This window comes from Pseudonaja textilis, chromosome 2 (assembly GCF_049901715.1).
Source record: "Pseudonaja textilis isolate UNSWEBS1 chromosome 2, rPseTex1.2, whole genome shotgun sequence".
In the NCBI taxonomy this organism is placed as follows: domain Eukaryota; kingdom Metazoa; phylum Chordata; class Lepidosauria; order Squamata; family Elapidae; genus Pseudonaja; species Pseudonaja textilis.
The window spans coordinates 203,406,688-203,433,645 of NC_141991.1; the positions used below are offsets into that span (position 1 = coordinate 203,406,688).

General features: G+C 36.9%; 1 protein-coding gene and 1 long non-coding RNA gene across 2 annotated transcripts in view; one reads left to right on the top strand and one right to left on the bottom strand.

Annotated features, from left to right (window-relative positions):
• LOC148127328 (uncharacterized) overlaps nucleotides 1–26,958 on the bottom strand; it is a 212,673-nt gene that overhangs the window by 165,105 nt on the left and 20,610 nt on the right. The window lies entirely within an intron of this gene.
• C2H5orf63 (chromosome 2 C5orf63 homolog) lies at nucleotides 1,588–26,675 on the top strand. The gene is made up of 4 exons (XM_026703959.2): nucleotides 1,588–1,840; nucleotides 11,587–11,704; nucleotides 20,503–20,559; nucleotides 24,673–26,675. Exons 2-4 carry the CDS (start codon nucleotides 11,594–11,596, stop codon nucleotides 24,850–24,852), a joined length of 348 nt encoding a protein of 115 aa, XP_026559744.1. The 5' UTR covers nucleotides 1,588–1,840; nucleotides 11,587–11,593; the 3' UTR covers nucleotides 24,853–26,675.

Consider the following 26,958-nt stretch of genomic DNA (forward strand, 5'->3'; position numbering starts at 1 on the left):
GAGACATGGAGTTCCTAAGGGTATTAATAAGACCTCAACAACAGTTGATGAAGCAAGCTTTATAATAGAAAGATATATTTACTAAGGGAGCATCAATAAATCTATACTACATGTAGCTGTCCTGTGCGGTTATGAGCTTGTAAAGACCCAACAACACTGAATGTACACTTGCAACACTACAGAAATAAAGGTTTGGGTTTTTTGACATAGTTCAAATTGAACTGTCTTGACACAATGTCTGAACATAGTGTAGTGCCTCATTTTACTTAGCAGTTGTTGTCAGGTATTTTTTGTAGCAACCAAAAAAATGCTGCTGCTCCTTTCTTATAAGAACACTTCAAAATTGCAGCTCAGCTGCAAGATAATAACATTCCTGAAGGGGCAAATCTCATTTATTTACAAAGTAGTGTCAAATCTTATAAAAGCTTTTTATCAAGGATCATGATAAAGCTTTTACCAGAGCAGATAAAAGAGAAGTGTTCCTTCAAACAAGCCATATTTAACAGCCAGAATTTGTTGTAATAAAATGCAGCAATCACTGCTGTTTAAGATAGTTTATGCAACTTTCTCGTAATATGGAGAGTGGGAGCATTGAATGGGCCTTCTCTCTGTAATAATGCTCAGGCAGTATTGAGCGGAAAAAAATATGAGGAAAGAAGAGTAAATGTCAGTCCCCCCTTTCCTCATTTTAGGAAGAAGGCAAGGAAATTTTTGAATATATTTATGCATTAGTCTGTTTCCTTCAGAAACATTAGGACAAGACCCATTGTCTAGGTGTGGTGGTCCAGAGGTGGAGCTCTCTCTTGACAATCAGGAGGCTGTGAGTTCAATCCCAGGTAGAGGCTAATATTTGCTCCTGCTTGAGCAGGGGGTTGGACTAGATGACCTCCAGGGTCCCTTCCAACTCTGTTATTCTATGATTAAAAATTCCTATGGGACATTTTTAAATACCAGAATTCAAGTTCTGCTGTAAATCTGCACATAAAATGTTAGATTGTGAATCCAAAGGGTTTATGAAATGTCCACCTGAAATCACTGTGGTCTGAAATATTCTTTACAAGAACATGGAAAAATTTTATTTCTGACTTTCCTGACTACATGCTGTTAAAAGTAAATCTTACTAAAATATATATCATTGTTTCTAGCCATCCCTTCTTTACTGCAAAAATAACAGTAATTATGTATTTTTATTCAATGAGTGTAAATGCTAGCTTTTTATAGGAAGCAATTGAAGAATCCCAATTTTTCATTCCTTAGCACATTCCCTTTCCAATCTCATTTTTCAATATGGAACAAAGGATATGATGGGCTTTTTTCCCCCAGCGTTATATTTTATTTGTTTTAGTCTGCGTTTTAAAATACAAACGAGTAGACACACAATGTGGGATTAGAGAAAGTAGGATCTGGTACGCCAGTCAACAATAATGCCCCATATTCTTGGGGAAAATATGAATATAATATAAATTATCTTGAGTCAAACCCAGGCTTTCCTTGCCATCGTCTGCTTTTGGGATGCTTTGGAAAGTCAGCTTGAAAGGTTTTTTTTTAAAAGGGCGTCATTAAAATGCGTCTTAACAACACAGCGTCATAACAATACAGCAGCCGCAATTGCAACCACAATCAGATCAGCGTCTTCGCGGGGCAAATTTGCAATGCGAATCAAAGTTGTATAGTAACCTTCAAACAGCTGCTTTAAATCACAGCCGAACAGAAATAAGTCCATAGAAGTAGGAAAAGGGAAGAGAGTGGCTCTACACTAATAGTATCTCTACGTACTTTTCAGGAAGTTGAACAAAGAGCGGTCGCTGCTTGTGTCTGGAACGGGCTCAGCTAGTCAAAGGTTGGTCTTTTGAAAGGAAGGACTCGTTCTTCTCTAATAATGTAACTAAAACTGGTCGGAGTCTCATTGCTGGTTTCTAGACGATATGTGAATTTGCAGGTTTCTCTTGTTTTAATCCAGTGTTTTTCAATCCCATCGACATTTAGATGGGTGATTTCAACACCCAGAATTCCCTAGCCAGCAGCATAATATGGCTTACTGTATTGCATGCTTGGGCATAACATTTTCATTTATTTATACCCCACGCTTATTTTTACAAATTAATAAAAACAGTTGGATCTCAGCACAGAACGTAGATAGGCCACGGTTCATATTTGGATAACTGCTTTGGAAAAGCAGTGATGCATATAAAAATACGTGGTCTGCCAACTTTTCCAGTTCTATTCCTGTACTCTGCATTTTCCCTAGGTTCCAGTCTGATCAAGAAAATATACTTAGGGATTAATTTAACATCAAGATGTGTAACAATCAAGGAAGATAATTATTATAAATTGATTCAACAAATTAAAATATCTGGAGAAATGGAAAAACTGCGACTAGTTTAGTTTACTTTATTGTCATTACACCTCGTGCAACGAAATCAAACATCATCTTCAGTGCACATCATTACCATGAAAATAAGCACAAACACACATCCTTCACACTTCACACATTGAACCGAAAACCCGCAACACCACACCAACACTGCACCATACAGTAGAATTCAACAGAGCTACTGCCTTGGGATAGAAGCTGTTTTTCAGCCTATTTGTGCTTGTTTTTAATATTCTGTATCATCTGCCAGATGGTAATAGTTCAAAAAAAGGGTGCCCAGGATGAGAGGGATCTTTGAGAATATTTTGAACTTAAGGCAGTGGGAGCTATAAAGCTCTTCCAAAGAGGGGAGAGGCCAACCAATGATCTTCTGGGCAATGACATTAACCCTCTGGAGTGCTTTCCTATCTGCCACTGTGCAATTGGCAAACCATACAAAGGTGCAGTATGTTAAGATACTCTCTATGGTGCAGTGGTAGAAGGTCACCAGCAGTTTTTCATTCAGTTGTTTTCTGAGAAGTCTCAGGTAGTATAATCTCTGCTGGGGCCTTTTGACTAGTGTTGTAATGTGAGCACCCCAGGTCAGGTCCTCTTTTACGGTAATACCCAGAAACTTAAAACTGGCCACTTGCTCTACTCTGTCTCCGTTGATAAGCAACTATCACTGATAGATAGGATAGTTACAATAAAATGAATATATTGCCAAGATTATTATATTTATTTCAAACAATTCTGATAAAACTGGAAAAAATACTTTGAAAAACTCAGTAAAGTAATATTAAGATATATCTGGCAAGGGAAAAAAGCAAGAATAACTGTAAAATGTTGCAAGATTCGAGAAATAGAGGAGGCTTCAGGTTACCAAATTGGGAATTATATTATCAGATTGTGGAATTTGGGTGAAAGAATGGATTGTATTGAGGAACAAAAGGTTATTGACTTTGGAGGGACATGATTTGCAATTGGGTCGGCCTATTTGTAGTATGGGAAAATTAAATACACGGTTACTTTCAAAGGCATTATATTAGGAATGCATTATTGCTAGTATGGGAGAAAGTCAGAGAACAACACTATTTGAGGATACCAGTTTGGTTTTCAGTGGAAGTACTGGTTCATCCAAATGTCGTTAACATAGAAAATATTGTTAGATATAAGGATATTTTGAATGAGAAGGAGGAACTCAAAAATAAACAAGAATTGAGCAATCAAGGGATTGATATGGCACATTATTTCTCCTCCTGACCTGTGCATTTTCTTTGATTAGACTACTATTAGAAAGCAATGCTCAATTCTTGTTGTACTAGAGTTCAAGAATGAAACGGAAAAGTTGGTAACCCAGATATCTTTATGTATGCCAATGTTTTTCTTAAGCAGTTTGAATATTCACAATCTATTCGATCCAATAGTTTGGATATATAATAAATTGTATTATGGCTTTCTGATCAATGGAATAAAATAAGAGAATGGCTGGTTCTTACAGGATGTGGAACCACAAACTACTCAATTCTAAAAAAAGTTAACCTCTTTAAGTTAGAATAGTTCTTGCCAGTGACCATGATGACAGTGAGTCACCAGCACATAGTTACATGGTAGTTACAGAAATCTTGAATTCAGAAATAATCAGCAGATTTGTCTCAATTTTCTAAAGTGTAGAGGAAGCTGTGGTTCACTAGTTCATCACATACTAATGTATTCAGCTCTGGCAGTGTAAATTTTTCATAACAACAACAAAAAGCAGTTCCTTTTTCTTAGGGACGAATAACAAAGACCTTTTGCCGTCTGAAGCCAATCATGCTTTACTCCCAAATCCATCTGACCAATTTTTTTTTAGCAGAGGGGCATGGAAACCCCTGAATCACATATCCTAACTACTAATAGTAACATTACAATGATACCAAATAACAATTCACCGTTCTTTCAGAATCTGCTAACTGTGTCTATATGTCTATGTGTAGGGCAATTAACCAAGAAAGTCACATATCACAGCAAAATTATAATCTGTTCAGATCTGCTAAAGGAAAGTAGAAGTAAATCTTTCCAAGTAGGGGAAGTTCTGAGCTGTAGTAGGACTGAACGGAATGATTAAAATAATTGTAGAGAAGTTTAGAACAACGTGCTTCTGATTCAGGAAAAGAGCAGCTAACATGTAAAATAGAGGATCTGTTTAATAAATTAATAATTTTATGGTTAAATTCATGGAACATTTTAATTTTTATTCTTTCAATTATAATAAAATATTGTATATTATATCACTATTTTCTTGCTATGAAATATGAATGGAGCAACTTATCATTGTACAATAAATGATTCTTTTAATTGCTCCAATGAAGAATTTTCAATTCTTTATTTTAACATTTTATATTTGATTGTATTATATCTAACTATCATGACCTTGAAGTACCGCATAGTAGAAATATATAGTATGGTGTCTTTCATTAATGCTCCAAATTTTGATGAGCCACAAATTAATTCAGCTCCAATACTCTTCTCTATTTCAGTCTTAGCAATTTAGTATAAACTTTTGTCTTTTACTTAGTCATTAAGAGGCTTGTCCTGAAAAGGAGAGTTTGTATTTCTGTAATTCATTTATCAATGTTATGACATCTATATGGTTAGAAAATAAAAAACTTGTTTCCATCTAATGATCATCCATATTTTTACAGGCCAAATACACCAATAATCAGTGTAGTAGGATAATCTCCATTTCCCAATAGTATTTTGTACAATGTTCACATAACCAAGGATGATTGTTCCTGATCAAATGATGTCTGCTTATATAGTAGCATCTATGCACAATCAGTAGTGATTAGGTATATAGGGAATGTCATTTCTGCTATGTAATATTTGACTGAGTTTTCTTATATCATTTTCTGAAGAGGAAAGAGCTATAGTAAGTGGAAAAGAAGACAGGGTGCTGCTTCAGGGTCAGAAGTGGCAGTAAATAGGATTTTAATTCTCATGTTTTAGATTACAATTCTTCAGGGTATCAAAAAAGCATTAGTTCAGTTATACTGTTTATGAACTTAATTCAAAGATAACATGAGACTAGGAATGAACAACTTGTACAGGTATTTCTGAACTTACAACTACTTGTTTAGTGACTTTTTAAAGTTATGATGGATTCCCCAATAGCTACTTATGACTTGGTTCCGAAATTACAATGTCCTTCCCCCAATCATGACATACATTTTGGGTGACCTGCATTTATGGCTTTTTGCAATGCCCCATAGTCACATGGATGCAATTTACAATGATTTTTTTTTCCGGGAACCAGCATTTACTTTTATTTTCAGGGGAAGAAAAAACTCCCATTGCAAACAATGGGTTCACTTAATGACTGCAGTGTTCATTTAATGACCACTGCAATAAAGGTAATAAAATTGGGTCCAGTCATGTGATGACTCACTTTATGTCCATCATGACTTATAACCATAATAGCCAGGCTCAGTTATGATTATAAGTCAAGGATTGCCTGTATCTAAGTGTTGTGGTTTCAGTTGTCTTTTTCTGGTTTTAAACTATGTTTTACTATTAATTGCATAAGTCTGCACTCTACTCCTCCCATCTTAACAGATTTAACAGATAACAGATAATCAGAGTTGGAAGGGACCTTATAGGTCATCTAGTCCAACCCCCCACCCAAGTGGGAAACCCTACACCATTTTTGACAAATGGCAGTCCAATCTCTTCTTGAAACTCTCAAGTGATGGCACTCCCACAACTTCCGAGGGCAAGCTGTTCCATTGGTTGATTGTTCTCACTGTCAGAAAGTTTCTCCTTATTTCCAGGTTAAATCTCTCCTTGTTCAGTTTCCATCCATTATTCCTTGTCTGACCTACAGGTGCTTTAGAAAATAGCTTGACCGGAATATTGGAAAACTGCTATCATGTCTCTCTTCTTTCAAGCATATCCTGGACAAGCACATTCTAAGCATTCATTTTATTTTAATTGATCACAGTTTGTCATTTCATCTTACGAATCCCACTGAAATCAGGATTAGAACCATGATCATGTTTTTATCTTTCAGTAAGCTAATTAAGTTTTGAGGATGCCTGCCCCTCATTTGTATATTTTTTTCAGTGCAGGTTGTTTTATATGCTGCTAGAAAATTCTGGCAAAGTCCCCACATCTTAAAGTCTTCAAATTTGGGAAACACTGCTTTATAAGACCACAATTTGATCTTAATATATATAAAACTAAGCACATACATGCTGAAAAACACATTTAGACATCACATTTTAAACTATATATTTTTTCTGGAATGATTACTGCTACTCTGTAAGCTCTAACAGTTATGCTTTTGTTTTGTCTAATGTATATACTTGGACAAAAAGAATCCATAGACTTTGGTCTGTTTCTGTTTAAGTAACATTCTTCCCATGTGCCTATGACTTTATTGGTGTCCATTATGTGTGATATATGGTAGAATAATTCCTTTTAGTTTTTCTGGTTAGTTTCCATGTTCCTGATGTTACCTCAAAATATGGAATTGATAATTTGAGAATGAGTTCGGTAAGAAACATGCAATGACTTGAGTTGACGAAATCTCTTAACTGAACTTGCGGTTATGATATCTGATAGCTTTTGTTATTAATATACATTTCAAATAGTTGGTCTACCAGTCAAGTTTTGGGCTGTAGCATAGTAGTACAGATAAGATTTTATAAAAAAAATAAAAATAAAAAAGTAATAATAAGAAATAAATTTTTGCCCAATCCCAGGCATTGTATTTAATAAGGTATTGGTAATGTGCCAATTTATCAGCTGGTAAATTTTTCAGCAGCTGGTAGGTCCTAGACATACCTGGCTTATATCAGAAGTAAGTAGGTCTTCTCCAGGGCTACTGACTAGACAGAAAAGTCAAGAAACGTCTTTGAAAAAGACAGTGTCAAACTGCATTTATTGTGCTGTCAAGAAAACAGCAGAGCTGCTGTCATCAAGGATCAAGCTTGAATTGAGGGCATCTTTATTTTTATCATTTGTGTTTAGAGCTCTTACAGCCATTAATTTGTAGCTCTGGAAATGTTTTGTTTTTTTTAAAAAATCCTAATTAAAAATGGGCAACTGAAAAATTAGACATATTTAGCTCTTAATATTACAGACAAAAATTCATCTAAATTGTACCTGGTTGTTCTTATTTAATAATATAAAAGGGGATTTATTGCTTTGCTCTTCTTGCTGGAATATAGCCCTGGCCAAAAGTTTTTTTCCCATTCTATATTATGTTTGTATGTTGAATGTTACGGTTGTTTTCCAAAATGATAAATGAGAGAAAGATGCCAGCAGCCCTGTATTGTTTTATAGTAATTGAGATTTATAACACACTTTATCCATATATATGCAGAATTATGATTGAAAGTACCTTACAAAACAAAGTTAAATGATACTTAGTTAAACTAGTAAAGTAATTCTTACTTGGTACTCTAAGTATTAAGAGTCTTTCTTCACAGTTGGTTTCTTTTACAATTAATACACTGCAGGAGATAGATAGATAGATAGATAGATAGATAGATAGATAGATAGATAGATAGATAGATAGATAGATAGATAGATAGACAGACAGATCAATCTGCATGTTTTTCCTAGAATTATATTACCTCTCCATGTTTATATAGAACACAACTATGTTCCCAAGATCCAGATGACAGCCAGGAAGATATTTTTCCCAACCTGGGAAACATCCGGATGTCTGGAATTTCAACTCCCAGGATTCTTACCCAGATTGCATATAATGGTATAGGAATTGTAAGAATTGATGTCCACACTACTAGAGGGTGCCCAGTTTATTCTATGGTGTTGCAGTTGATCTCCCCCTTTAGATGAGTTGTCAAAACTGGTTTCTATTAGTTGCTATCGGTATTAAATGTGAGTTGAAAGGCAGCCTATGAATCTATAAATACACCAGTGTTAGTACAACCTCTTGTTTTCTCTGCCACTCTCCTCCCCTTTTTCAATGAAATGATGAACTGCATGAAATTGCTGCAAATCATCTTAGAGCAACTTGGAGACAATGCTGTGCTGTGGTTCATGGTTCATCACACTTAAGTCGAAGATAATTGTATCTACCATTTGTGTAAAACAGACCCCTGAAGATCATGTGATAAGAGGCAGTTCAAGGCTGAGTCAAACAATCTACTGTTGCTTTTCATTTATAATTACTTGTAATCTATCATTGTTGTTCTGGTTTTGCTTTCAATCATCCAATGCTTTTATAAAAGCTCTACTTGCTAGCAACTTATGAGCTGCATTTTATTCTGCTTTCTTTGCCTATTTGAATGTTCCTATATCCCCCACTTATATCCTTTTTGGATTTCAGTGTGGTGCATAATAATAATAGTAAAGAAATCATATTGAAAGTGAATATCGAACAAAGACTAAAATCCATAATAATAAACTTCCAATATATTTAACTTACCCAGATAAATAAAATTACTTTTGCCTGACTATGAAGTTTATACTATCACTCTCCCGCATATATCTCTGAAGAAAAAATTCCAAGACTAAGATATTCTCAGTGGGAAAAAAAGAGAATTGTGTTTCCAAGTAGCATTCCTATCCACCTTTGGTTACAAGCCAAACCCAAGGTGAAAAACCTCGATGGTGGCAAAGCCATTTATTTCTGTGTTATTACTGTCTAGTTTCTATTTAAGCCACCTGCTTCCTAGGTTCATTTTCTGCCCCTCTACTTTTGCCTTTTGTCTCTTTGTTTTCGCTTTCATCTTTCTTCCTAGGAGTTTCTTTTTTTGCTTGCTTTCCTGGGCCCTTTTTTCAAACTCATCATATTGTGGTAGCCATTGTGTTTAATATGAATTTCTATGTAGCTTGGTTGTGTATTGGGATTTGTGGAACTGCCTAAATTTGGGTTTTGTGCATCTAAAGCCACCACCAAAGCAGTAAAAGATTTCAACTTTAAAAATTTGTCAGATGACAGATGGTTAAAGTGTCACATTTAGTCTACTACAAAGAAAAATTATACTGCAGTTTAATTTTTACCCTTACAATGATGTCTTGTTATAATTTTAGTTCTATCCAACATCTTAAATAAACTAAAATTAATTAGTTCTTCATATTATTTTAGTAATGCCATGTAGCCAATCTATCTGAATTTCTTGAACGTCACTTGTATTTGTCCTACCTCACCCTTGAGGACCAAACGTTTTTTTAGGGAAGACTGTTCGTATGTTTAATTGATTATTAAATGTGGCTAAATGTTTAATTTTTGTGCAATTAGAAAGGTATCAGTGTAACTGGGCACAGAATATTGATCTTTGTAATTTAAGAATATCCATATGGAGGCTGATCAAGATATATTATGGGACCCCTGTAATTCTCGACTCCAAGTGTTCTTATGTAGTGGTAATACTATTAAAGAACAGATTTAGTTGATGATATATTCTGGTGTTCTCATCCATCTCAAGAAGAATTAATCTTTTTTACTCTTTCTTATTATGCAAATACTCATTTTATAGTCACCTGAATGTGTATGTAAATGTTATATAAAGAAATAGCATAAATCATTAGTCACCTCCTCTAAGGAAACTGACCTCTCAGTAAAAACCCTTGAAAATGATGTGTGTGTGAGAGAAAGACATTACAATATATCATACAAGATAGAAGAGAAAGAGCAGTGAGTAATTGGACTATAATTTAACATGATCCACAGTTTTAATAATCTGTTCACTAATCCTAACCATTTCAAGTTTGTGATTCCAGTGTCAATACAAACCAGAGCTGTAACTAGATTTATCCACGTTACAGATTGTATTGTTTGGTGGTGATTATCAATAGTGTAATCAAACTGTAGATAGGTAGACATGGGCCATATATCCATCACAGAATTAGATGTGCTTTAAATGTGAGTTTCAAAATAAAAGAGGGGGAGGATAGAAATCTCAGTTCAAGTAAGAGACTATGCCCGCTAAAATGAATGGCTGCAAAATGTTGCAATCTTAAATGTATCTGTTAAGATTTATGTCCGAATAGACAAACTGTGACTTACATCCAAACAGAGAGGCATAAAATAGATTGTTTCAAGATATTTCTTCTAAATGTGGGAAACAGCACATAAACAAAGAAATAAATAAGATTGCCCTGTAAGATTGAAATCTTACATATATTTCTTTAGAGGAAAGTCTTATTTACTGGAACTTATTTCAAGGCAGATATCTATGGAATTGCACTACAAATGAATATAATTCTTTTGGACTATAATTATAATCTTTATAAAGTGTAGTTTCATGTTTGATTTCATATACGCAGTTTTTAAAAAAAGACAGACATTTAAACAAGCCAACAATAAACATTTTCACATATTAAGTAACTCTTGCTTCTTTACCCGCAATGTTATCTACAAGTTTTTAAGTAACATGTCAGAGTAATTTCATCTGGTCTGGTTTTTTTGAGTTTTTTATTTTATTTTTTGTGTACTCAGTGCCATATAGGAAGTTCTTGATGTACAAGAGTTCATTTAGTGATCATTCAATGTAACAGCGGCACTGAAAAAAATGACTTATGACCGTTTCTCATATTTATGACCATCACAGCATCCCTATAGTCACATGATCAAAATTCAGACACTTGGCAACTGACTCATATCTATGATGGTTGGAGTGTGCCAGGGTCAAGTGATCATCTTGTGCAACCTGCTGATAAACAAATTCAATGGGGAAGCCAGATTCACTTAACAATCATGTTACTAACAACTGAACTGCAGTGATTCACTTAACAGCTGTGGTAAGAAAGATCATAAAATAGGGCAAAACTCAAATGTTTCACTTAGCAACAGAAATTTTGGGCTCAACTGTGGTTGTAAGTCAAGGACTAGCTGTAAATGAGCTGTATTTCAGGAAATATAAAAAGCAGCTGTCCATTGGAGTCATTTTGAAGAACTACCAAAATTCTTTGTATTCTGCTAATAATGGCTAAGTCTTATTTTGCTTTGCTTGAAACTTTGCAATATGTTTATATCACTGTGGTTTGTTAGTGAATTTAAAACAAGCCCTACAGCAAGAAAAATGTAATCATAAATTTAAATTATGCTTGTTCAATAATAAACATCCCCCCCACAAGTGTTGTGAAAATAATATACATTTGCATTTTTATTTTACACAGTTGCTTGAGCATCACTCTTGCATGGGGCTGTCTACATAATGTATGATTGGTAATTAAAACGTATTATGCAATTACAGAGAAATATTTTATTCTTTAAACAGAGCAAAGATGCTGTGCCTTCAAAGTTGGACCTCACATCTCACAAGTTATTCAAAACCACTTCAAAGGATGTTATGTGAAGCCAGTGCTAAACTACCAGTGTTAACGTTGTTCACCAAGGTAAATACTAATTGGTCAAGTAAACCAAATAGGATGTCCTCAAATGGAAATTTAAAACAATAATATTCAAATTGAATGCAAATCTTGGGAGTTCTGGCTCATTGTTTTACCATAGAGCTTAACCTTCACCATTTTAAGATGTGCAGGCTTTAACTCTTAGAATTCCCTAACCAGCATGCTGACTAGGGCTTTCTGGGAGTTAAAGTCCACATTCTTAAGATGACTAAGGTTGAGAAACACTTAGAGAGAATCCTGCAGCCACAGCTTAGAAGAATAAAAATAGGAGAATGTAGCTGTTTCCTGGCAGTAATATGATTTATTACATGTACTTTCAACAATACTAGGCTTATATCAGAAGCAGCCAAACTGGGGTTCTCAAAATATTTTTGGACATCAGTTTCCATCACTACAGATTTGCCTATGCTTGCAAAAACTAATGGGAGCTGAGATTGAGCAATATACCTGAAAGGGTCCTCATATCCATTTCATGCCTATGTGGTCATATGAAGTTGCTGTAAAATAGCCCATTATACAAAACATGATATAAAAGTTTGATTGATTATAGCATTCCAAGATTTCAAGGATCTTAATCAATTACTACTCCATATTTCCAGTTTGACTGAGCCTGGATTCTTCAGTATAAGGTCAATCTGTCCAGTATAGGGGGCAAAGCTCTAGTACTGAGTTATGGTTCTTAAAGAAATGGCAAAGTTGTGCTTCAGGTTGATTATTAGGAAATTTAGTAATAGTGTTACCCTTATATTTCTTGATTTCTTTTTTAAAAAATTAGATTTATCCTCTCAGGAACTGGACCAGCCCAAGATAATTTACCACAAATAAATTTATTTCTCCCTGAGGAAAAGGATATCATATTGTGTTTCCCTCATTTGCCTATTGAAGCCAATGGACTGATAGCTTAATGTAATATCAGCATTGTCCAGGAGATGCAATGGTTTACTATATCTGGCAGTAACAGCTAATTTATAAGATGTGGGATAGGTCTTGTGGACCACCAAGTATAGGTCCAAGACCAGAGAGTAGCTAGTCAGAAGAAACAACAATAATGTGCTACTGTATCCTTCATCTATTCTCTTAGACAATTATCTCATTTCCTAATGATAACAACTGGCTCAGTAGCCAAATATGTCTCCCACATAATATTAAGTCAAGTTTGCAAATGATTATGCACTAGGACTGTACTTTAGAGCATGTAGCTGTATGAGTATAGGAATACTTTCTCTGCTTTCTCCCAATAGGCAATCCTGATTGTGGATGATTTGTTGCACTTTCAGTGTTGATTGATCTTGCTGGTGTGTTCATTTCATATCATGAATAAAATTCCAAGAGAACGCTGGGCAGACCACACTTCCGGTTGGCTGTGCTTCTCCTTTCTTGGAAATGGAGTGATGCAAACCATATAGTTCCTGCCCTTCAGCCACTGTGGTCCCTTGATCTTAGCAACCTCCCTCAAAATTTACATATAACTCATAGCTTAAGTTTGATTTGAAAGATTGCAGACTTTGCTAATGCATAAAGATTGGAGGTTGAAGCATTCTGGGTATTAGCTGAACAGCTACAACAGAAGGCAGATTTTACATGAAATACCAAATAGATACTCACCAAGTCTAGCACCTAGTTAGCTACATCCAATTGAGTAGAGCATCAAACAGCATGTGTTCTCAGTATGTTTGCCTGGGAAGAAATGGGAAATGGAAGTGATCATAGATTACCAACAGAGACAAAGCTGAAGAAGGGCACAAAGTAAATATTTAATTATCTAGACATCACTGCCCCCTTGTGCCATTGGATTTACACCTCCCACAATGAAGAAATATATTGATTGTTTATAGTATTAGTTAATCACCATGGATAACAGAATTAATATCTCAATTCAGTTCATTTGTGAGACAAATGTTTCTGTTCAGAAGTAAGAAGGGGAAGAAATATACAAAATGTAATTGGATTTCAGTCTGTTTTTATTTAGCTGATGTGATTCAGACAAGTCAAACTAAATTTTTATTTTTACATGTGATTCTAATATAACAAAGTTGTTTCAGTGCTAGTTATCTGTGTGGCCTATACTCTAAATAGAAAAGAAATGATGAAGAATAGCATGATGGGAGAAGGGGTAATTATTAACTATGAAAAATAATGTTTTGCAAAGCCTTAGCTGTAACACAACAGTCTGAAATTCAGTCAGCACCAAAGCTTGCTTAGGTGACTCATCAGAGCCAGTCACTGTTTTTCAGCCCAATCTACTTCGCAGAATTGATATTGTAAGAAAAAATAAGATGACGAAGCATTATCTAGTAGATGTGTGATAGAGAAAGAGAGTGGGGAGGGGAAGGAAGGAAGGAAGGAAGGAAGGAAGGAAGGAAGGAAGGAAGGAAGGAAGGAAGGAAGACAGATTACATTTTATGCAGGCTAGTTTTGTTAAATAAACAGTTCTGCACAGAATGTTATACATTGTCCAAAAAGTAGAAAAGCTTAGTTCCTTAGACAGACTAAAATACAGACTTCTTTTATTAGCTTAATGTAATATTCACATTTTGGATCCATTCTATCCAGTTCCAATTATGCTTTTAAGTAAACAGAAAAATTATGCTACAAAGAATGCACAAAAAGAATTGTGGATGCCCAGAAGGTATGTTTGTTCTCTTGCAAAATTGCAGTAGGAGAGTATTTCTTTAAAGGGGTATTGCTTTAAAGCAGGAGGCTGAGAATTTTATCTCTAAAATTAATATTCTTGGAGAAGATATTTCTGCCTATACTAGTGTTCCTGGAATGCAAAATGTTGCATTGACTTAGAATTGTGTGAATAGAGTGGAGATAATGAACCTGACAAAATATCAGTCTAGATTCTTTTGGCACATGGACTTTGTGAAATTATAGGTGGACTGATAATTTCACTTGAGAAAAGCAACTTTTCTTTGTACTATGTATTCTCCCGTGAGCTGTTCAGAGCATCCAGTGATGGGAAAGTGCTTCAGTCTCTTCTAGGAAGGCTGGGCTTAAACTTGAGGATGCTCCTCCTCCTCCACGAGACTCCTCCTTAGCGTCCCCAGTTTTAACTCAGCCTTTCTTCAGACAGGTTGTGTTATTGTTTTCCTGGTTGGAACAAAACATTGGTGATTTAGCTGATTTAGCTGATTTATTTTTCAGGTCAGGTACCATAGTTCCTGTCACCAACTACCCCCACCACCCCTGGGAACCTTCAAAAGTCATTTCGCTCATGTTTTACGAGTGTTCCAGCCTCCTGAGGCTAAAGCCTCATAAACGCGGAGGCTTATCTTTCCAATCTGCCCTGAGGCTAAAAGCCTCTCGTTTCAGAGCCGCTGCCTTAAACTTCTCAACAACGAAGCTTATTTCTCTGATCTCCCAGCCGGCTGAGTAAATGCTCTGTCTCTTTGAGGCTCGAAGCCTCAATTTAAACAGTGCATCCTTTTTTTTCCTTTTATCGAGGCTCAAAGCCTTTTTTCCTTTTATTACGAGGCTTTAACCGCAGAACACCTCAGGGCAGGGAATTAGCCCCTGCACCTTCCCGCTGAGTGGTTTTGCTTTCAGCAGGCCAGGTGGTGACAGCTGCTTTCATTTTCATTCTGCCACGAGGCAGCCGCCATTTTAAAAGCCACATGGTTAAATTTGCTGAGTAATTGTTACTGTCTGCGAGGCAAGTTACTCAACAAGGTTTCCCTTGGGGACCTGGGAAGGGGGGTCCCTACCACCACTCCACTGGATGATAGAGGACTTGAACTGCTGGATTCCACAGACAATAAGTGCAGCTAAATTGTTCTAATTATCAGTTGGCAGCATCGCTCAGAAATAGGTCCATCCAACTTCAATGCTACTTGGGTGACATTCTTATTCTGGCATCTTCCATCAATCAAGCAAATTTGAACATTCAAACTATACTTGTAACCCTACAACAACATGGGTTCTCAATCAATTGGTCAAAAAGTCATTTAACACCCTCTACTAGACTCAATCACCTTGGTGCCATCATTGACACCCTGGAAAGCAAAGTTTTCCTCTCCCCTGACAGAAAAGAAAACATTAGAGATTTGGCTCAACAGATCAGAACTCGTAGGAAAGTACAACTATGTCTCTTTTCTAAATTGCTTGGAAAAATAATTTCTTGTATCTCTATTATCCCTTGGGCCCAGTTCCATGCAAGAACCCTGCAGTGGTTCCTGTTGCCATACCAACGCGCTAGGAGAGACGACGCCAAGACTCATGTAAAAATTCCATCAATCGTCCTCAGGTCTCTGGTGGTGGACACGACCCAAAATCAACAAGGGATGCCCTTTCAAGGATCCACACAGGTCAATTGTTACAACAGATACCAGTCTAGTGAGATGGGAGCCCCACTTCCAATCACATACAGCGCAAGGCCTTTGGACAGATTCAGGGAAGGCACACAATATCAACTGGCTAGAACTGAGAGGAGTGTACTTGGCACACCGAAAATTCCTCCCGCATCTCCATTACAAACACGTGCTCATCTTAACAGACAACATAACTACAAAGGCCCATATCAACAAACAAGGGGGCACTCATTCCAATCTACTAATGAGGTAAGCAGAAAGACTATTCCTGTGGGCCGAAATCCATCTTCTCTCTCTAAAGGTGGAGCATATATCTGGAATAGCAAATGTACAAGCAGATTGGCTCAGCAGAGCCACGTTAGACCAATCAGAGTGGAGTCTGGACCCCAAGATCTTTCTGGAGACTACTCAGAGGTTGGGCCGACCGATTGTCGACCTGTTTGCCTCCCCCACTCAATGCACAGCTTCCCCAATTCATTTCTCGTTACCGATCGCAGGGAGCAGAGAACGTGAACGCCCTCAGATGTCACTGGCCCACCGGACTGCTATACGCCTTTCCTCCCCTCCCCGTGATCCCCAAATTGATTCAGAAGTTGCTGGAAGAAAAAGCGGACCTACTATTAGTGGCTCCTTATTGGCCAAGGAGAGCATGGTTCGCGGACCTGAAGGACCTCACGATGGTTCCACCATGGGGGATCCTATCATCGGTCATATCGCTGTCTCAAGGCCCAGTGCTACACCCAGACCGCCAATGGCTAAACTTAGCCGTATGGAAGTTGAACGGTGACGTCTGAGAGATGAACACCTTTCTACTCAAGTTATTCACACTATTCAGTCGGCTTGACGTCCTTCGACGAACCGAATCTATCAGGCCACCTGGTCTAGCTTCTGCCACTGGTGTCAGAGGGTTCGGATCGACCCCACTTCCCCATCAGTAATGCAGTTATTAGAATTTTTACAGGAGGACCTAAATAAAGGGTTATCACCTAATACTCTGCGGAGACAGGTGGCGGCCCTCGCTTTGGTCATATCTTGGGATGATCTTACCTCCATATCTCATCACCCTCACATTTGCAGTTTTCTGCACGGTGCCAAGAACTTGAGGCCCCCGTAGTGCACCGATATCCAACTTGGGATTTAAATAAGGTACTATTGGCCCTTACTACAGGTCCCTTCGAGCCACTAAGGACCACGACGCTTTGATTTCTAACCTACAAAGTAGTTTTCCTGATAGCAATTACATCTGCCTGAAGAATCTCCGAACTAGCTGCATTATCGGTGTGCAAAGACCTCTGCATTTTCCATTCAGATAGAGTGGTTCTCAGACCAGATCCCTCCTTCATTCCAAAAGTTAATTCAGCATTCTATAGAGCTCAAGAGCTGGTGCTCCCAAATTTTTGCTCACGTCCATCGCACAGGCTCGAACACCAATGGCACCATAAGAAGGGCCTTACACATCTACATAGAGCACACGGTGCCCTCCAGAAAGACAGAAGCCCTCTTCGTGTCCTTTCAGCTAACACCCTGGGGCGTAAGGTTTCACCCTCTACCATAGGTAGATGGGTAAGGGCCACCATCGCTAAGTCGTATGACTCTCACTTGATACCAGTGCCCCAAGGCATTACCGTTCACTCCACCAGGAGTTCAGCCACCACAGCAGCATGGGCAACCCAAGCTACAATAGAAGAGATTTGCCGAGCTGCAACCTGGGCTTCTCCATCTCCACTTATTAGAAATTATAAAGTTGTTGTATTTGCTTCTGCTAGGCTTCATTTGGTAGGCGAGTTCTGCAGCAAGTTATTTCAGAGACTGTTAGGTCTGCAACCCAGACGGAGTCCCTCCCTTAGGACAGTGCCAAGCTTTGGTATGTCCCATCACTGGATGCTCTGAACAGCTAATGGGAGAAAGGGTGTTGGTACTTACCTGATACGCCTGTTCTCTGTGAGCTGTAAAGAGCATCCAGTCCCACCCTTTCATTCCGGCCAGGGTTATTACATAGGCTTAAGCATATAGGGTATCAATACCTCAGCTTCGCAAAACTGGGGACGCTAAGGAGGAGTCTCGTGGAGGAGGTGGAGCATCCTCAAGTTTAAGCCCAGCCTTCCTAGAAGAGACTGAAGCACGTTTCCATCACTGGATGCTGTTCACAGCTCACAGAGAACGGGAGTATCAGGTAAGTACCAACGCTCTTTTCATGCTGGCTTTGATGTACTGCATGGACAGGGAAGGTTCAGAGTAGGTTAAAATGATCCAAACACATGCAGCATTGAAAGTGCCTCTGATAAATCTAAATGGTTTCCAGGTGGCAGTAGGGGAAGTGTACCAACAATCTAAAGGTTGGTTTGCCAGGGTGGAACCTAGTTGAATTTTGGAATACAGGGATAAAAAAGCTCTTGATAGGATTGCTTCTAAAGATTGTCTCCCTGAATGCCAGTCTCAGAAGTCCCTTTATTCTCTGAAGAGCCCTTGGAGATAAAGTGCCAGAGGAGATACTTAGGGTGATGCTGGTACATGGTAAGGAGTAAATCTAACCAAACACAATATTGCAGTGAAGCAGAAATTTCTCCTCTGTTCCCTTTGCATATGTACAGGGCCATCCAAAGGCCTTTTTCAAAGGGACCCAGACTCTTTTAGGGAAAGATAGGTTAATTAATAGTCTTATTAACATAAATAGTCTCTTGTGAGTTCTTAGAAGAGTTATTTGCAGTTAAATTACTTGCATCAGCTCAAAGTTAGAAGCTGGCTGAATAGAAACCAAGAAGTGATAAGAGCAACATATAGTGGTGTTAACCTGGAAAGTGTTTGAACATGTTGATTTTGAAGATTTACATAAACCTTGGCAAGATGAGTTTTGCCATCTGTGGACTTAATTCCTACCCTGTCAGGCTTATATTTGCTTGCAGAAGGAGAATAATCCAGGAAGCTGAATTTTAACCTCACCATGAGAGGAAATCAAGTCCATTAAGGCTATTATGTTCCTTCATCTTGGACTTACATCATCAAAAAAAAAATAGTGTTGGCTGCAGGTGAGGCAAAGAAAAAAAGTCTCTCTTTCCTTACCTCATCCTCCAGAACTACCTCCCATTTTTTTTTTATTCTGAGAAAGCCTCAATGGATAGGAACCTAGGGTTTTCTAGATGCTTCTAGCATCATCATTAGCCATGTGGGATGGGGCTGCTGAAAGGTGAAGTTTAACACCCATATAGGACTGTAGGTTCCCTACCAATGTGCTTCAAGCTAAAAGCAGATGTATTTAGCATGCATCTTTTTTCCATTGTATATATGCGGGATAAGATCTGTCTTTAAAAACAGTAAGAAGCTGCAGTTAAATTCAGAGCTTGAACTCTATTTGTACACTTCATTGAACTCAATGAAATGTGTTTGTATGCACCTTCTGTTACAGGGTGCTATAAGTGAATGCACTAAATATTTGACTTCAACCTTCTTCTCTTGCAGTGTGAGAAAGGACACTGAGGGCTGTCAGTATCGGTCCCTTTTCCCGCATGAATTAGCTAATTTTAAAATGGTATTGCCTCATTTCATTTATTCTTGCTGTAGAGCAATGATGAATCACTTGTGGGCTCTTTGTGAGTTCTACCCACTGATCTTTGAATTGGCAGAAAACTAGACAACATAATTCTGGCAAGCTGTATTCTGCCATTCTGCCATAGGCACGGTGCTGGAAAATAATGCTGTTTTTATTTACAAATGCTGCATTAAAACAATGCATTCCTCTTCTCTTAGCAATTATTACCAGCCAGCTGATAACTTTGGGTAGTTAGGTCCCCTTTGGACAAGGTTTTGGCATTATATTAAAATAATTGAACCTGTGTTCCAAAGAAGCTTGGTACCATCCAAATTTGGGCTATCTTTGAATACACCTGCACAAACCACTTGTGCCAAAACAGATTATCAAGCTCCTTTTGCATATGGATTTATCACAATTCCAGAGAATCACCAAATCTGTATTGAAAAAAAGCTGAGAGATGTAGGAAAATCTGTGCCATGAACCAATAAAAAACTGGGTATCTCCTTCCTCCTTCAGTATGCAGCCCTTCAACTACCATCACTGAGAGCCGCTATTTAAATTATCCAGGTGTCTGAACCAGGAATTGGTTCAGAGGCCTGGCAGGTATAGGGAAGAAGGCATTTTCAAAGAATATAACTTTCCCATTGCTCAGAGCAGAATGACCTTGGAAGCCAGCATTATAAGGACATGACGGGAAAAAAGATTGCCAGGATGTATTTCAGGGTTAGGTTATCTATCCTATTTCAGGGTTGCCTTCTGAAATAGGATAGATAATTCTGTCAGTGCTGTCTCTCTCATTCTTCCCCTTTAATCGAGGATACAGAATTCAGTGTCAACTGATGCTGAAAAATATTGTCAAAATGGATTGAGATTAGCATGTTAAGAAGCTTTATGTAGCCTGTGCTACTTTTCATTACTGTCTGCTTTTTTCTCCCCTTTTAAAGCATCCCTGTCCTTTATGTGAAGAAGCCAAAATGATGCTTGAACCATATAAACACAAGGTAGGTTAATACAGTCCTTTGCTTAAGCAAAATACCAACACACAATGTTTAAAAGAAGGAATCAGAACATGTTTAACTCATTTTAAATTTCTAACCCAGTGTTTGACTGGGGAATTCTGGGAGTTGAAATCCACACAATAGAAAGAGGCCAAAGTTGAGAAACTGCTGTTACCACTATGGAACATCAGAAGCAGCAATAGCATGTGGACAAAACACAGTAAATTAGAAATGCTTGAATTGAATAAACTGCCAAGAAATAATCTGATGTAATTTGTTTTGTTTTTTTAATTCATCAAACATTTTAAAATGGCTTTCTTAAAATTGGATTAATACAAAGTAATAATATTATGAGAAGCCCAGTTTATTCTATTTGCTTTCATATGATTACCTATCTTACCTTTTCAGGGTAAAACAATGTTATACAAAACATAGAAAGGGACTAAAAAAGTACTAGGCCAGGGGTAGGGAAACTTGGCTCTTTTATCACTTATGGACTTCAACTCCCAGAATTCCTGAGTGAGCCATAAAAGGTTCCCCATCCCTGGCCTACTGGTTTTTCAGTTGTGGGGGAAATCAATTTTTGACTTGAATGGGACTGTTTAATATACAAATTTTTAATATACATAATATAATAATATAATTTTTAATATACAAATATACAATGTTTAATATACAAATGGTTTTTCACAACTGAAAAACCAGTAGGCCAGGGATGGGGAACCTTTTATGGCTCACTCAGGAATTCTGGGAGTTGAAGTCCATAAGTGATAAAAGAGCCAAGTTTCCCTTCCCCTAGCCTAGGCCAAAGATGTTAAAGGCCCGAGAAAGAGATGAAAAGGCAGTATAGCAAAAACTAATGCCAATACTATTCTGCATAATTTTTCAAAGCTTTCTGTCCCTGCAAATCATCCTTATTTCTGCCATATTCATATGCCACTTCATACACTACCTTTTGTTCTTTCAATTTTTGTCCTGTTTTTGAGGATCTCATTAAGTTTCCTGGTCTTTCCCTTCCTCTTGACCCACTCATGATCTAGTCTTAGTAGGGAATGCCACAGATTGAATAAGTCTACTAATCTAGTCTGTATCTTCTTACTAAAAGAATAAAAAAGTATTTTTCAACACAGATTATTCCATAATAAACTTTCCATGGGTAAACCAGTCAAAATAATCCAGTGTTGTAGGCACTGAAAAGGAGCATTAATTTTTAACCTACACAGGGATTCTGATACTTCCCATGGAATCAAATAGTAGCTTTCAAGTTTAACCCACCAAAGAGCTCAATTCTGAAGTTATGAAGGTAGGATGAAGTTATGAAGATCCAGTGATGACTATGGCAGTGGGAAAAGTCACGTCTTTCCCAATAGATAGCTATACTTTGTGCAATGAAATTATCGTGTTCATAAGTCAAGTCAAGCTGGTCTCCAGAAGTGCTCAAAGCGAATATGTTATTGCTGGATATTATATTTATGCGCCAGCTACCAATTTACTTTAGGGCATTAGTTCCCATATCTTTTTTCCAAAAACAGCCTTTTCCAGTGAAATCATTTTTCTGTTGCCGCCTTCAAAAAATGTTAATATAAATATAAATGTATAATCCAACACTTCTTATGGGTAAATCATTCTTGTTGAACCCTATAAATAAAATTACCAGCAGACAAATAATGATGGATAAATATGGTGTGATATAAATCTTTTCACCTAGTGGTTAACACAGACATTTATTACAAGCACTCATTATTTTAATAATATGTTGCAAACTTCATGATTTCTGTAAAATACATCAAATTCTTTATACGTTCTGGTTTATAAATCAAGTTTATTCCATTTATAGTTGCAAATAAAAAGATTGGAGACTCTGGGAAAGTGAACTCATATAATTTCCCCCCCAAACATTGTCTCTACTTTCTCTTTAGATTTAACTGACCTTTTTGAAAAAGATGATGATGATGATGGTCTTGGTTGGGAAACCCTACATTGAAGTTTTAAAAATTATTTTGGAAGCCTCATATACCTTAATTTAGGCTTCTTGGGAGAATATAAATTATATATTAACATATAAATTATATTTATATAATTATAAATAGAAATAGAAATATACATTTCTATATGATACAATGAGCTATTCTGGCTGTATCTCCATTAAACCTTCTCTGGAGCCGTCTTCCTTCTTTTTTTGGCATATACCCATTGCTGGCTTAAGAGATATAGCTCCTTGGTTGGCTTTTAAAAAGGCTGTGCCCAGTGGTGGGATTCAAATTTTTTTATTACTGGTTCTGTGGGTGTGGCTTGATGGGCGTGGCTTGGGTATGATTCAACCGGTGTAACAACCGGTTCAGTGAGTGCGCGCTTTGCACACATGCGCAGGGGGTTTGCTACTGATCTTATCCTGCAATCCTGCAATTTCCCTGGGTGTTAGACAGCTGACGTGCGGCAATCCATTGTGCCGTGTGAAGCAGCTGAGCTTGAAAACTAGAAAATAAAGGTCAGAATAGAGCCTGGGCAGGCGGGCCCAGCAGCTGATCGTCGGAGTAAACCAGTTCGCTCATAGATGATCCTCAGAGCTACCAGTTTGGCTGAACCAGGCCGAACCGGTAGAATATCACCGACCCTGCCATGTATCTTTTAAATAAATTGCTTTATTGTTGATTTTGTTTGTTTCTAACTGTTCTTAGTATCTTTGGTTTTAATTGTGATAGCACTTCTTATTGTAAATCACCAAGAGACTTTAATTGTTATCAATAGTGCTTCATAAGTACTAAAATTGGAAATATTTCACAGTAAAATAATTCAGTGTTATGTATTACAATTCCTACTAAAATAATTGCCTCAAAATCTTCATGGCTTTGATTTTGTCCATTTAAATGGTTAAGCTAAAGCAAATACACAGATAAAGCTATTACTGAAACAAAAGTTGGGCGTGCTATCTTAAATAGCCTGGAAGTTATATTAATTGCTTTTCTAGAAATATAGTTAGAATCCCAATCAATGGGATTTCCTTCCTATAAAATGTCCAATTGTTTCTTTTTCCTATTTAGAAATTTGCTAAACTGGTGCTTTGTTAAGCAGGTATGAGTCAATATAACAATTTTCTGAAACTGGAATGACAGCAAAAGAGAAGAAATCTGACTGCACTGAAAATTTGGCCAACATGTACTTCAAGACGAATGTTTCCAATAATTACTAGACTCAACTCACTGAATTTGCGTTATTCTTTATTTATTTGTTCCAAGGCCTCCAGGAAATAATACCTTCTATGTATAATGGGTCCAGAAGATTATTGGACCAACCACACAGAGCTGATTTGCCCTAGAATAATATTGGGAGGTGGGAAGCAAGAAAGCTCTAATCACTATAGGGCTCGAACATGGAGATGAGATCAATCCAGAAAACAATCTGAAATCAGATCTAATTAGGGCATTTTATTCCCCACTGCCATTTTACGAGTCTTTTGTCCTCCCAAATGAAAGCGATTGAAATCTCCTCAGCCTAATAAGCATGTCTTCTATAAGTGACTCACAGTTGCCACTTACAAAACCAATAGGAATAATTCACATGGAGATAGCCAAAGGTTATCTAGGATGCTTGATAAAAAAAGACCAAGAGTGATTATGTTCACTGTAATGAACCATAATTCAGGGAATTAACACAAACCTAAGTTCACATAGTAGACTCCAACATAAACTAATCCTACGAGCTACATTCTTCCAACATGCTGGGCTAAAATATGATTGACTGAATTGCAGTGCAAATTGTGCAAATATAGGCTATATGCAGACTTTCATCACAATGCTGGCAAATTTCAAAACCACTTGTTCATTTGTAAGTGCCTCTGTGGACAAATTGGGAAACTGTTTCTCATGACATTTTTATCTGTAATAGTGCTCCTTACTGAGGTCCCCAAATCCTCTTATTCAAATCATTCAAAAATTCTTGCTGAAAAAAATAAACCTAATCAGTTTTTTTTTCCAACATAAGTATTGCTTTACAACCTACATAGATTTTCAGTGAGATCACTTCAATTGTTTTAGTATGATTTATTACTATGCTTTTCTAATGTTTGGCTGCTAGCTATTTTATTGTTCATTTGTTTCTGGGTTGTTTTTTTTACAGTTTACTTTGGAGGAAATAGATATAACTCTACCTAATCATTCAGTCTGGCTTGAAAAATACAAGTACGAAATACCTGTCTTTCATCTGAATGGGAAATTTTTAATGAAGCATCAAGTAGATATACAAAAACTAGAAAATCATCTTTTGAATTTAGAATTACAAGATGAAAGAAACAAATGAAGAAAAATGAAAATATTTAATTGCAAGCCATAAGGATTGCACTGATCATTTTTGTATTGCCTTCTGTAAAAAATCACCCTGCAAATTTTGTAATCAACTATCAGAGTTTTGTTTGATGTTTGTTTGATGTTTATTTCATATTGACTATGTTCTTCACAGTAAACACACATTTAGACTTTATGCTACTACTATACAACAGAATATAATTGTATTAATAAAATTGAAGCAGCATAAGGCTTGGCCCTAAAATAATTTATTTTATTTATTTATTTGATTTGTCAATCACTTACAAGGTAATAGATATAAGTATAAACATGAGTAAGAATACAGGAAATAGGTACCAATAAATGGGAACAATAGGACAGGGACGGTAGGCATGATGGTGCACTTATGCATAATTAAATAATTGAAACAACTTGAAACCAAGCAAGCTTACTGTTGATTTCATCTTCGTTCTTATATTTATTGTTAAATATTGTATAACTTTCGTTGGCTATCAGTTTGCATAGCTAACAATAATAATTTTATTCTTAGACTAAAGTTGTATAGCAGCCTTTCCTTCTTAAATATGCTGGATTTCAAAACTTCCATTCTTCTCTTGGCTTGGAATTCAGGGCATCCGGAAGGTTTCAAATTGAGAGAGCTTGCCTATATTTTAAGGACAGCATATTGATCCTCAATATACAACCATTTGTTTAGTGACTGTTCAAAGTTACAACAGCAACTGTTGTAAAAAAACCTGACTTACAACTGTTTTTCACACTTACTAAATACTGCAGCATCCCTATGGTCCCATGATCAAAATTCGGAAACTTGGCAACTGACTCATATTTATGATGGGTGATGCAATCCCCTTTTGCAATCTTCTAACAAGCAAAGTCAACGGGGAAATCTAGAGTCACTTAACCATAGTGTTACTAATTGAACGGCAGGGATTCACTTAACAATTGTGACAGGAGAGGTCGTAAAATGGGACAAAGCTCACTTAACAAATGACTTACTTAGCAACAGAAATTTTAGACTCGGTTGTGATCATAAGTTGAGGACTACGTGTCCGTGAGAACTGGTCACTCTTTGTGAGAATGCTTGCGTTCTTTCTGATGGCTCCTGGAAGCCAATCAAAAATTTCAAATGCTGTCCTAGTAGTAACAGCATTTGGACCAAAGTCCTTTTGGCTATATTGGAAAAAAGATAGATAGATGGATTGTTGAAATAGATTATCTTCAGAGTCTTTTCCAGTTCTTTGATCTCTGTTTTCTCATAATTGATCTTTCATTAAGAGGCTTATTAGTTAATGATGCCTCATTAAATATACATAGAAGTGGATCCAAGAGGTAAAAGCCTACAGCAGTGTGCAATAGCCTCTGATGTGATTTGCTTTTACTCCCATGGAAATTTAATAGACACAACAAGCAGAGAGGTTATCATAATCAGTATAAGTGCACTTTATATAAAGCCTTGATGCTGTACATAGCAGTACTCAAACCGAGTCCCTGGCTAGCTTAAACTGACTGAAGGCTTTTTCTAATTTGTTCCAAAGAACTACTCAAAGAATCCTTGTTTTCCCAACAGCCTTGAGTATCTTTAGAAGGATATTAACACTAAAAATTAAATATTTCAGTAGGGAATTTAATTGTTGCCTTTTGGTAAAGAGATTTGGCAATGACAAAATGTTGGTAAATGGAGATTAATACAACCCTTTTACTTTCCATTCTGTGCTCTTTAAATCTTTTCTTCCCCTTATTCATCCCAATGCTTTGATTATTATTTGTGTTATTTCATTACAACAGTTTAAATTAGTAAAGCGTAGTAAAGTTGTGAACTCATTCATCTTCGTAAGTGGTCTGTATTGTGAAATATTCTCTTTACAGCAGCTGAATGGAAAACTTAAGACTGAGCTCAGCACAAAAAAGTGTGTAAGAAAAGAGTAGCTATGTCCTTAATGAATCCAGCTTTGGTTTAATGGAGCCTACCCTTTCTATGTATACAGCTGTAGTCTATGCATATACAATATGTATTGCCTAGCATATCAACTACTACTGCAGCTTTTAATCAGCTTTGAGTGCTTGCAATACAATCGGTGAATGACATCTTCAGAAGAGGAAA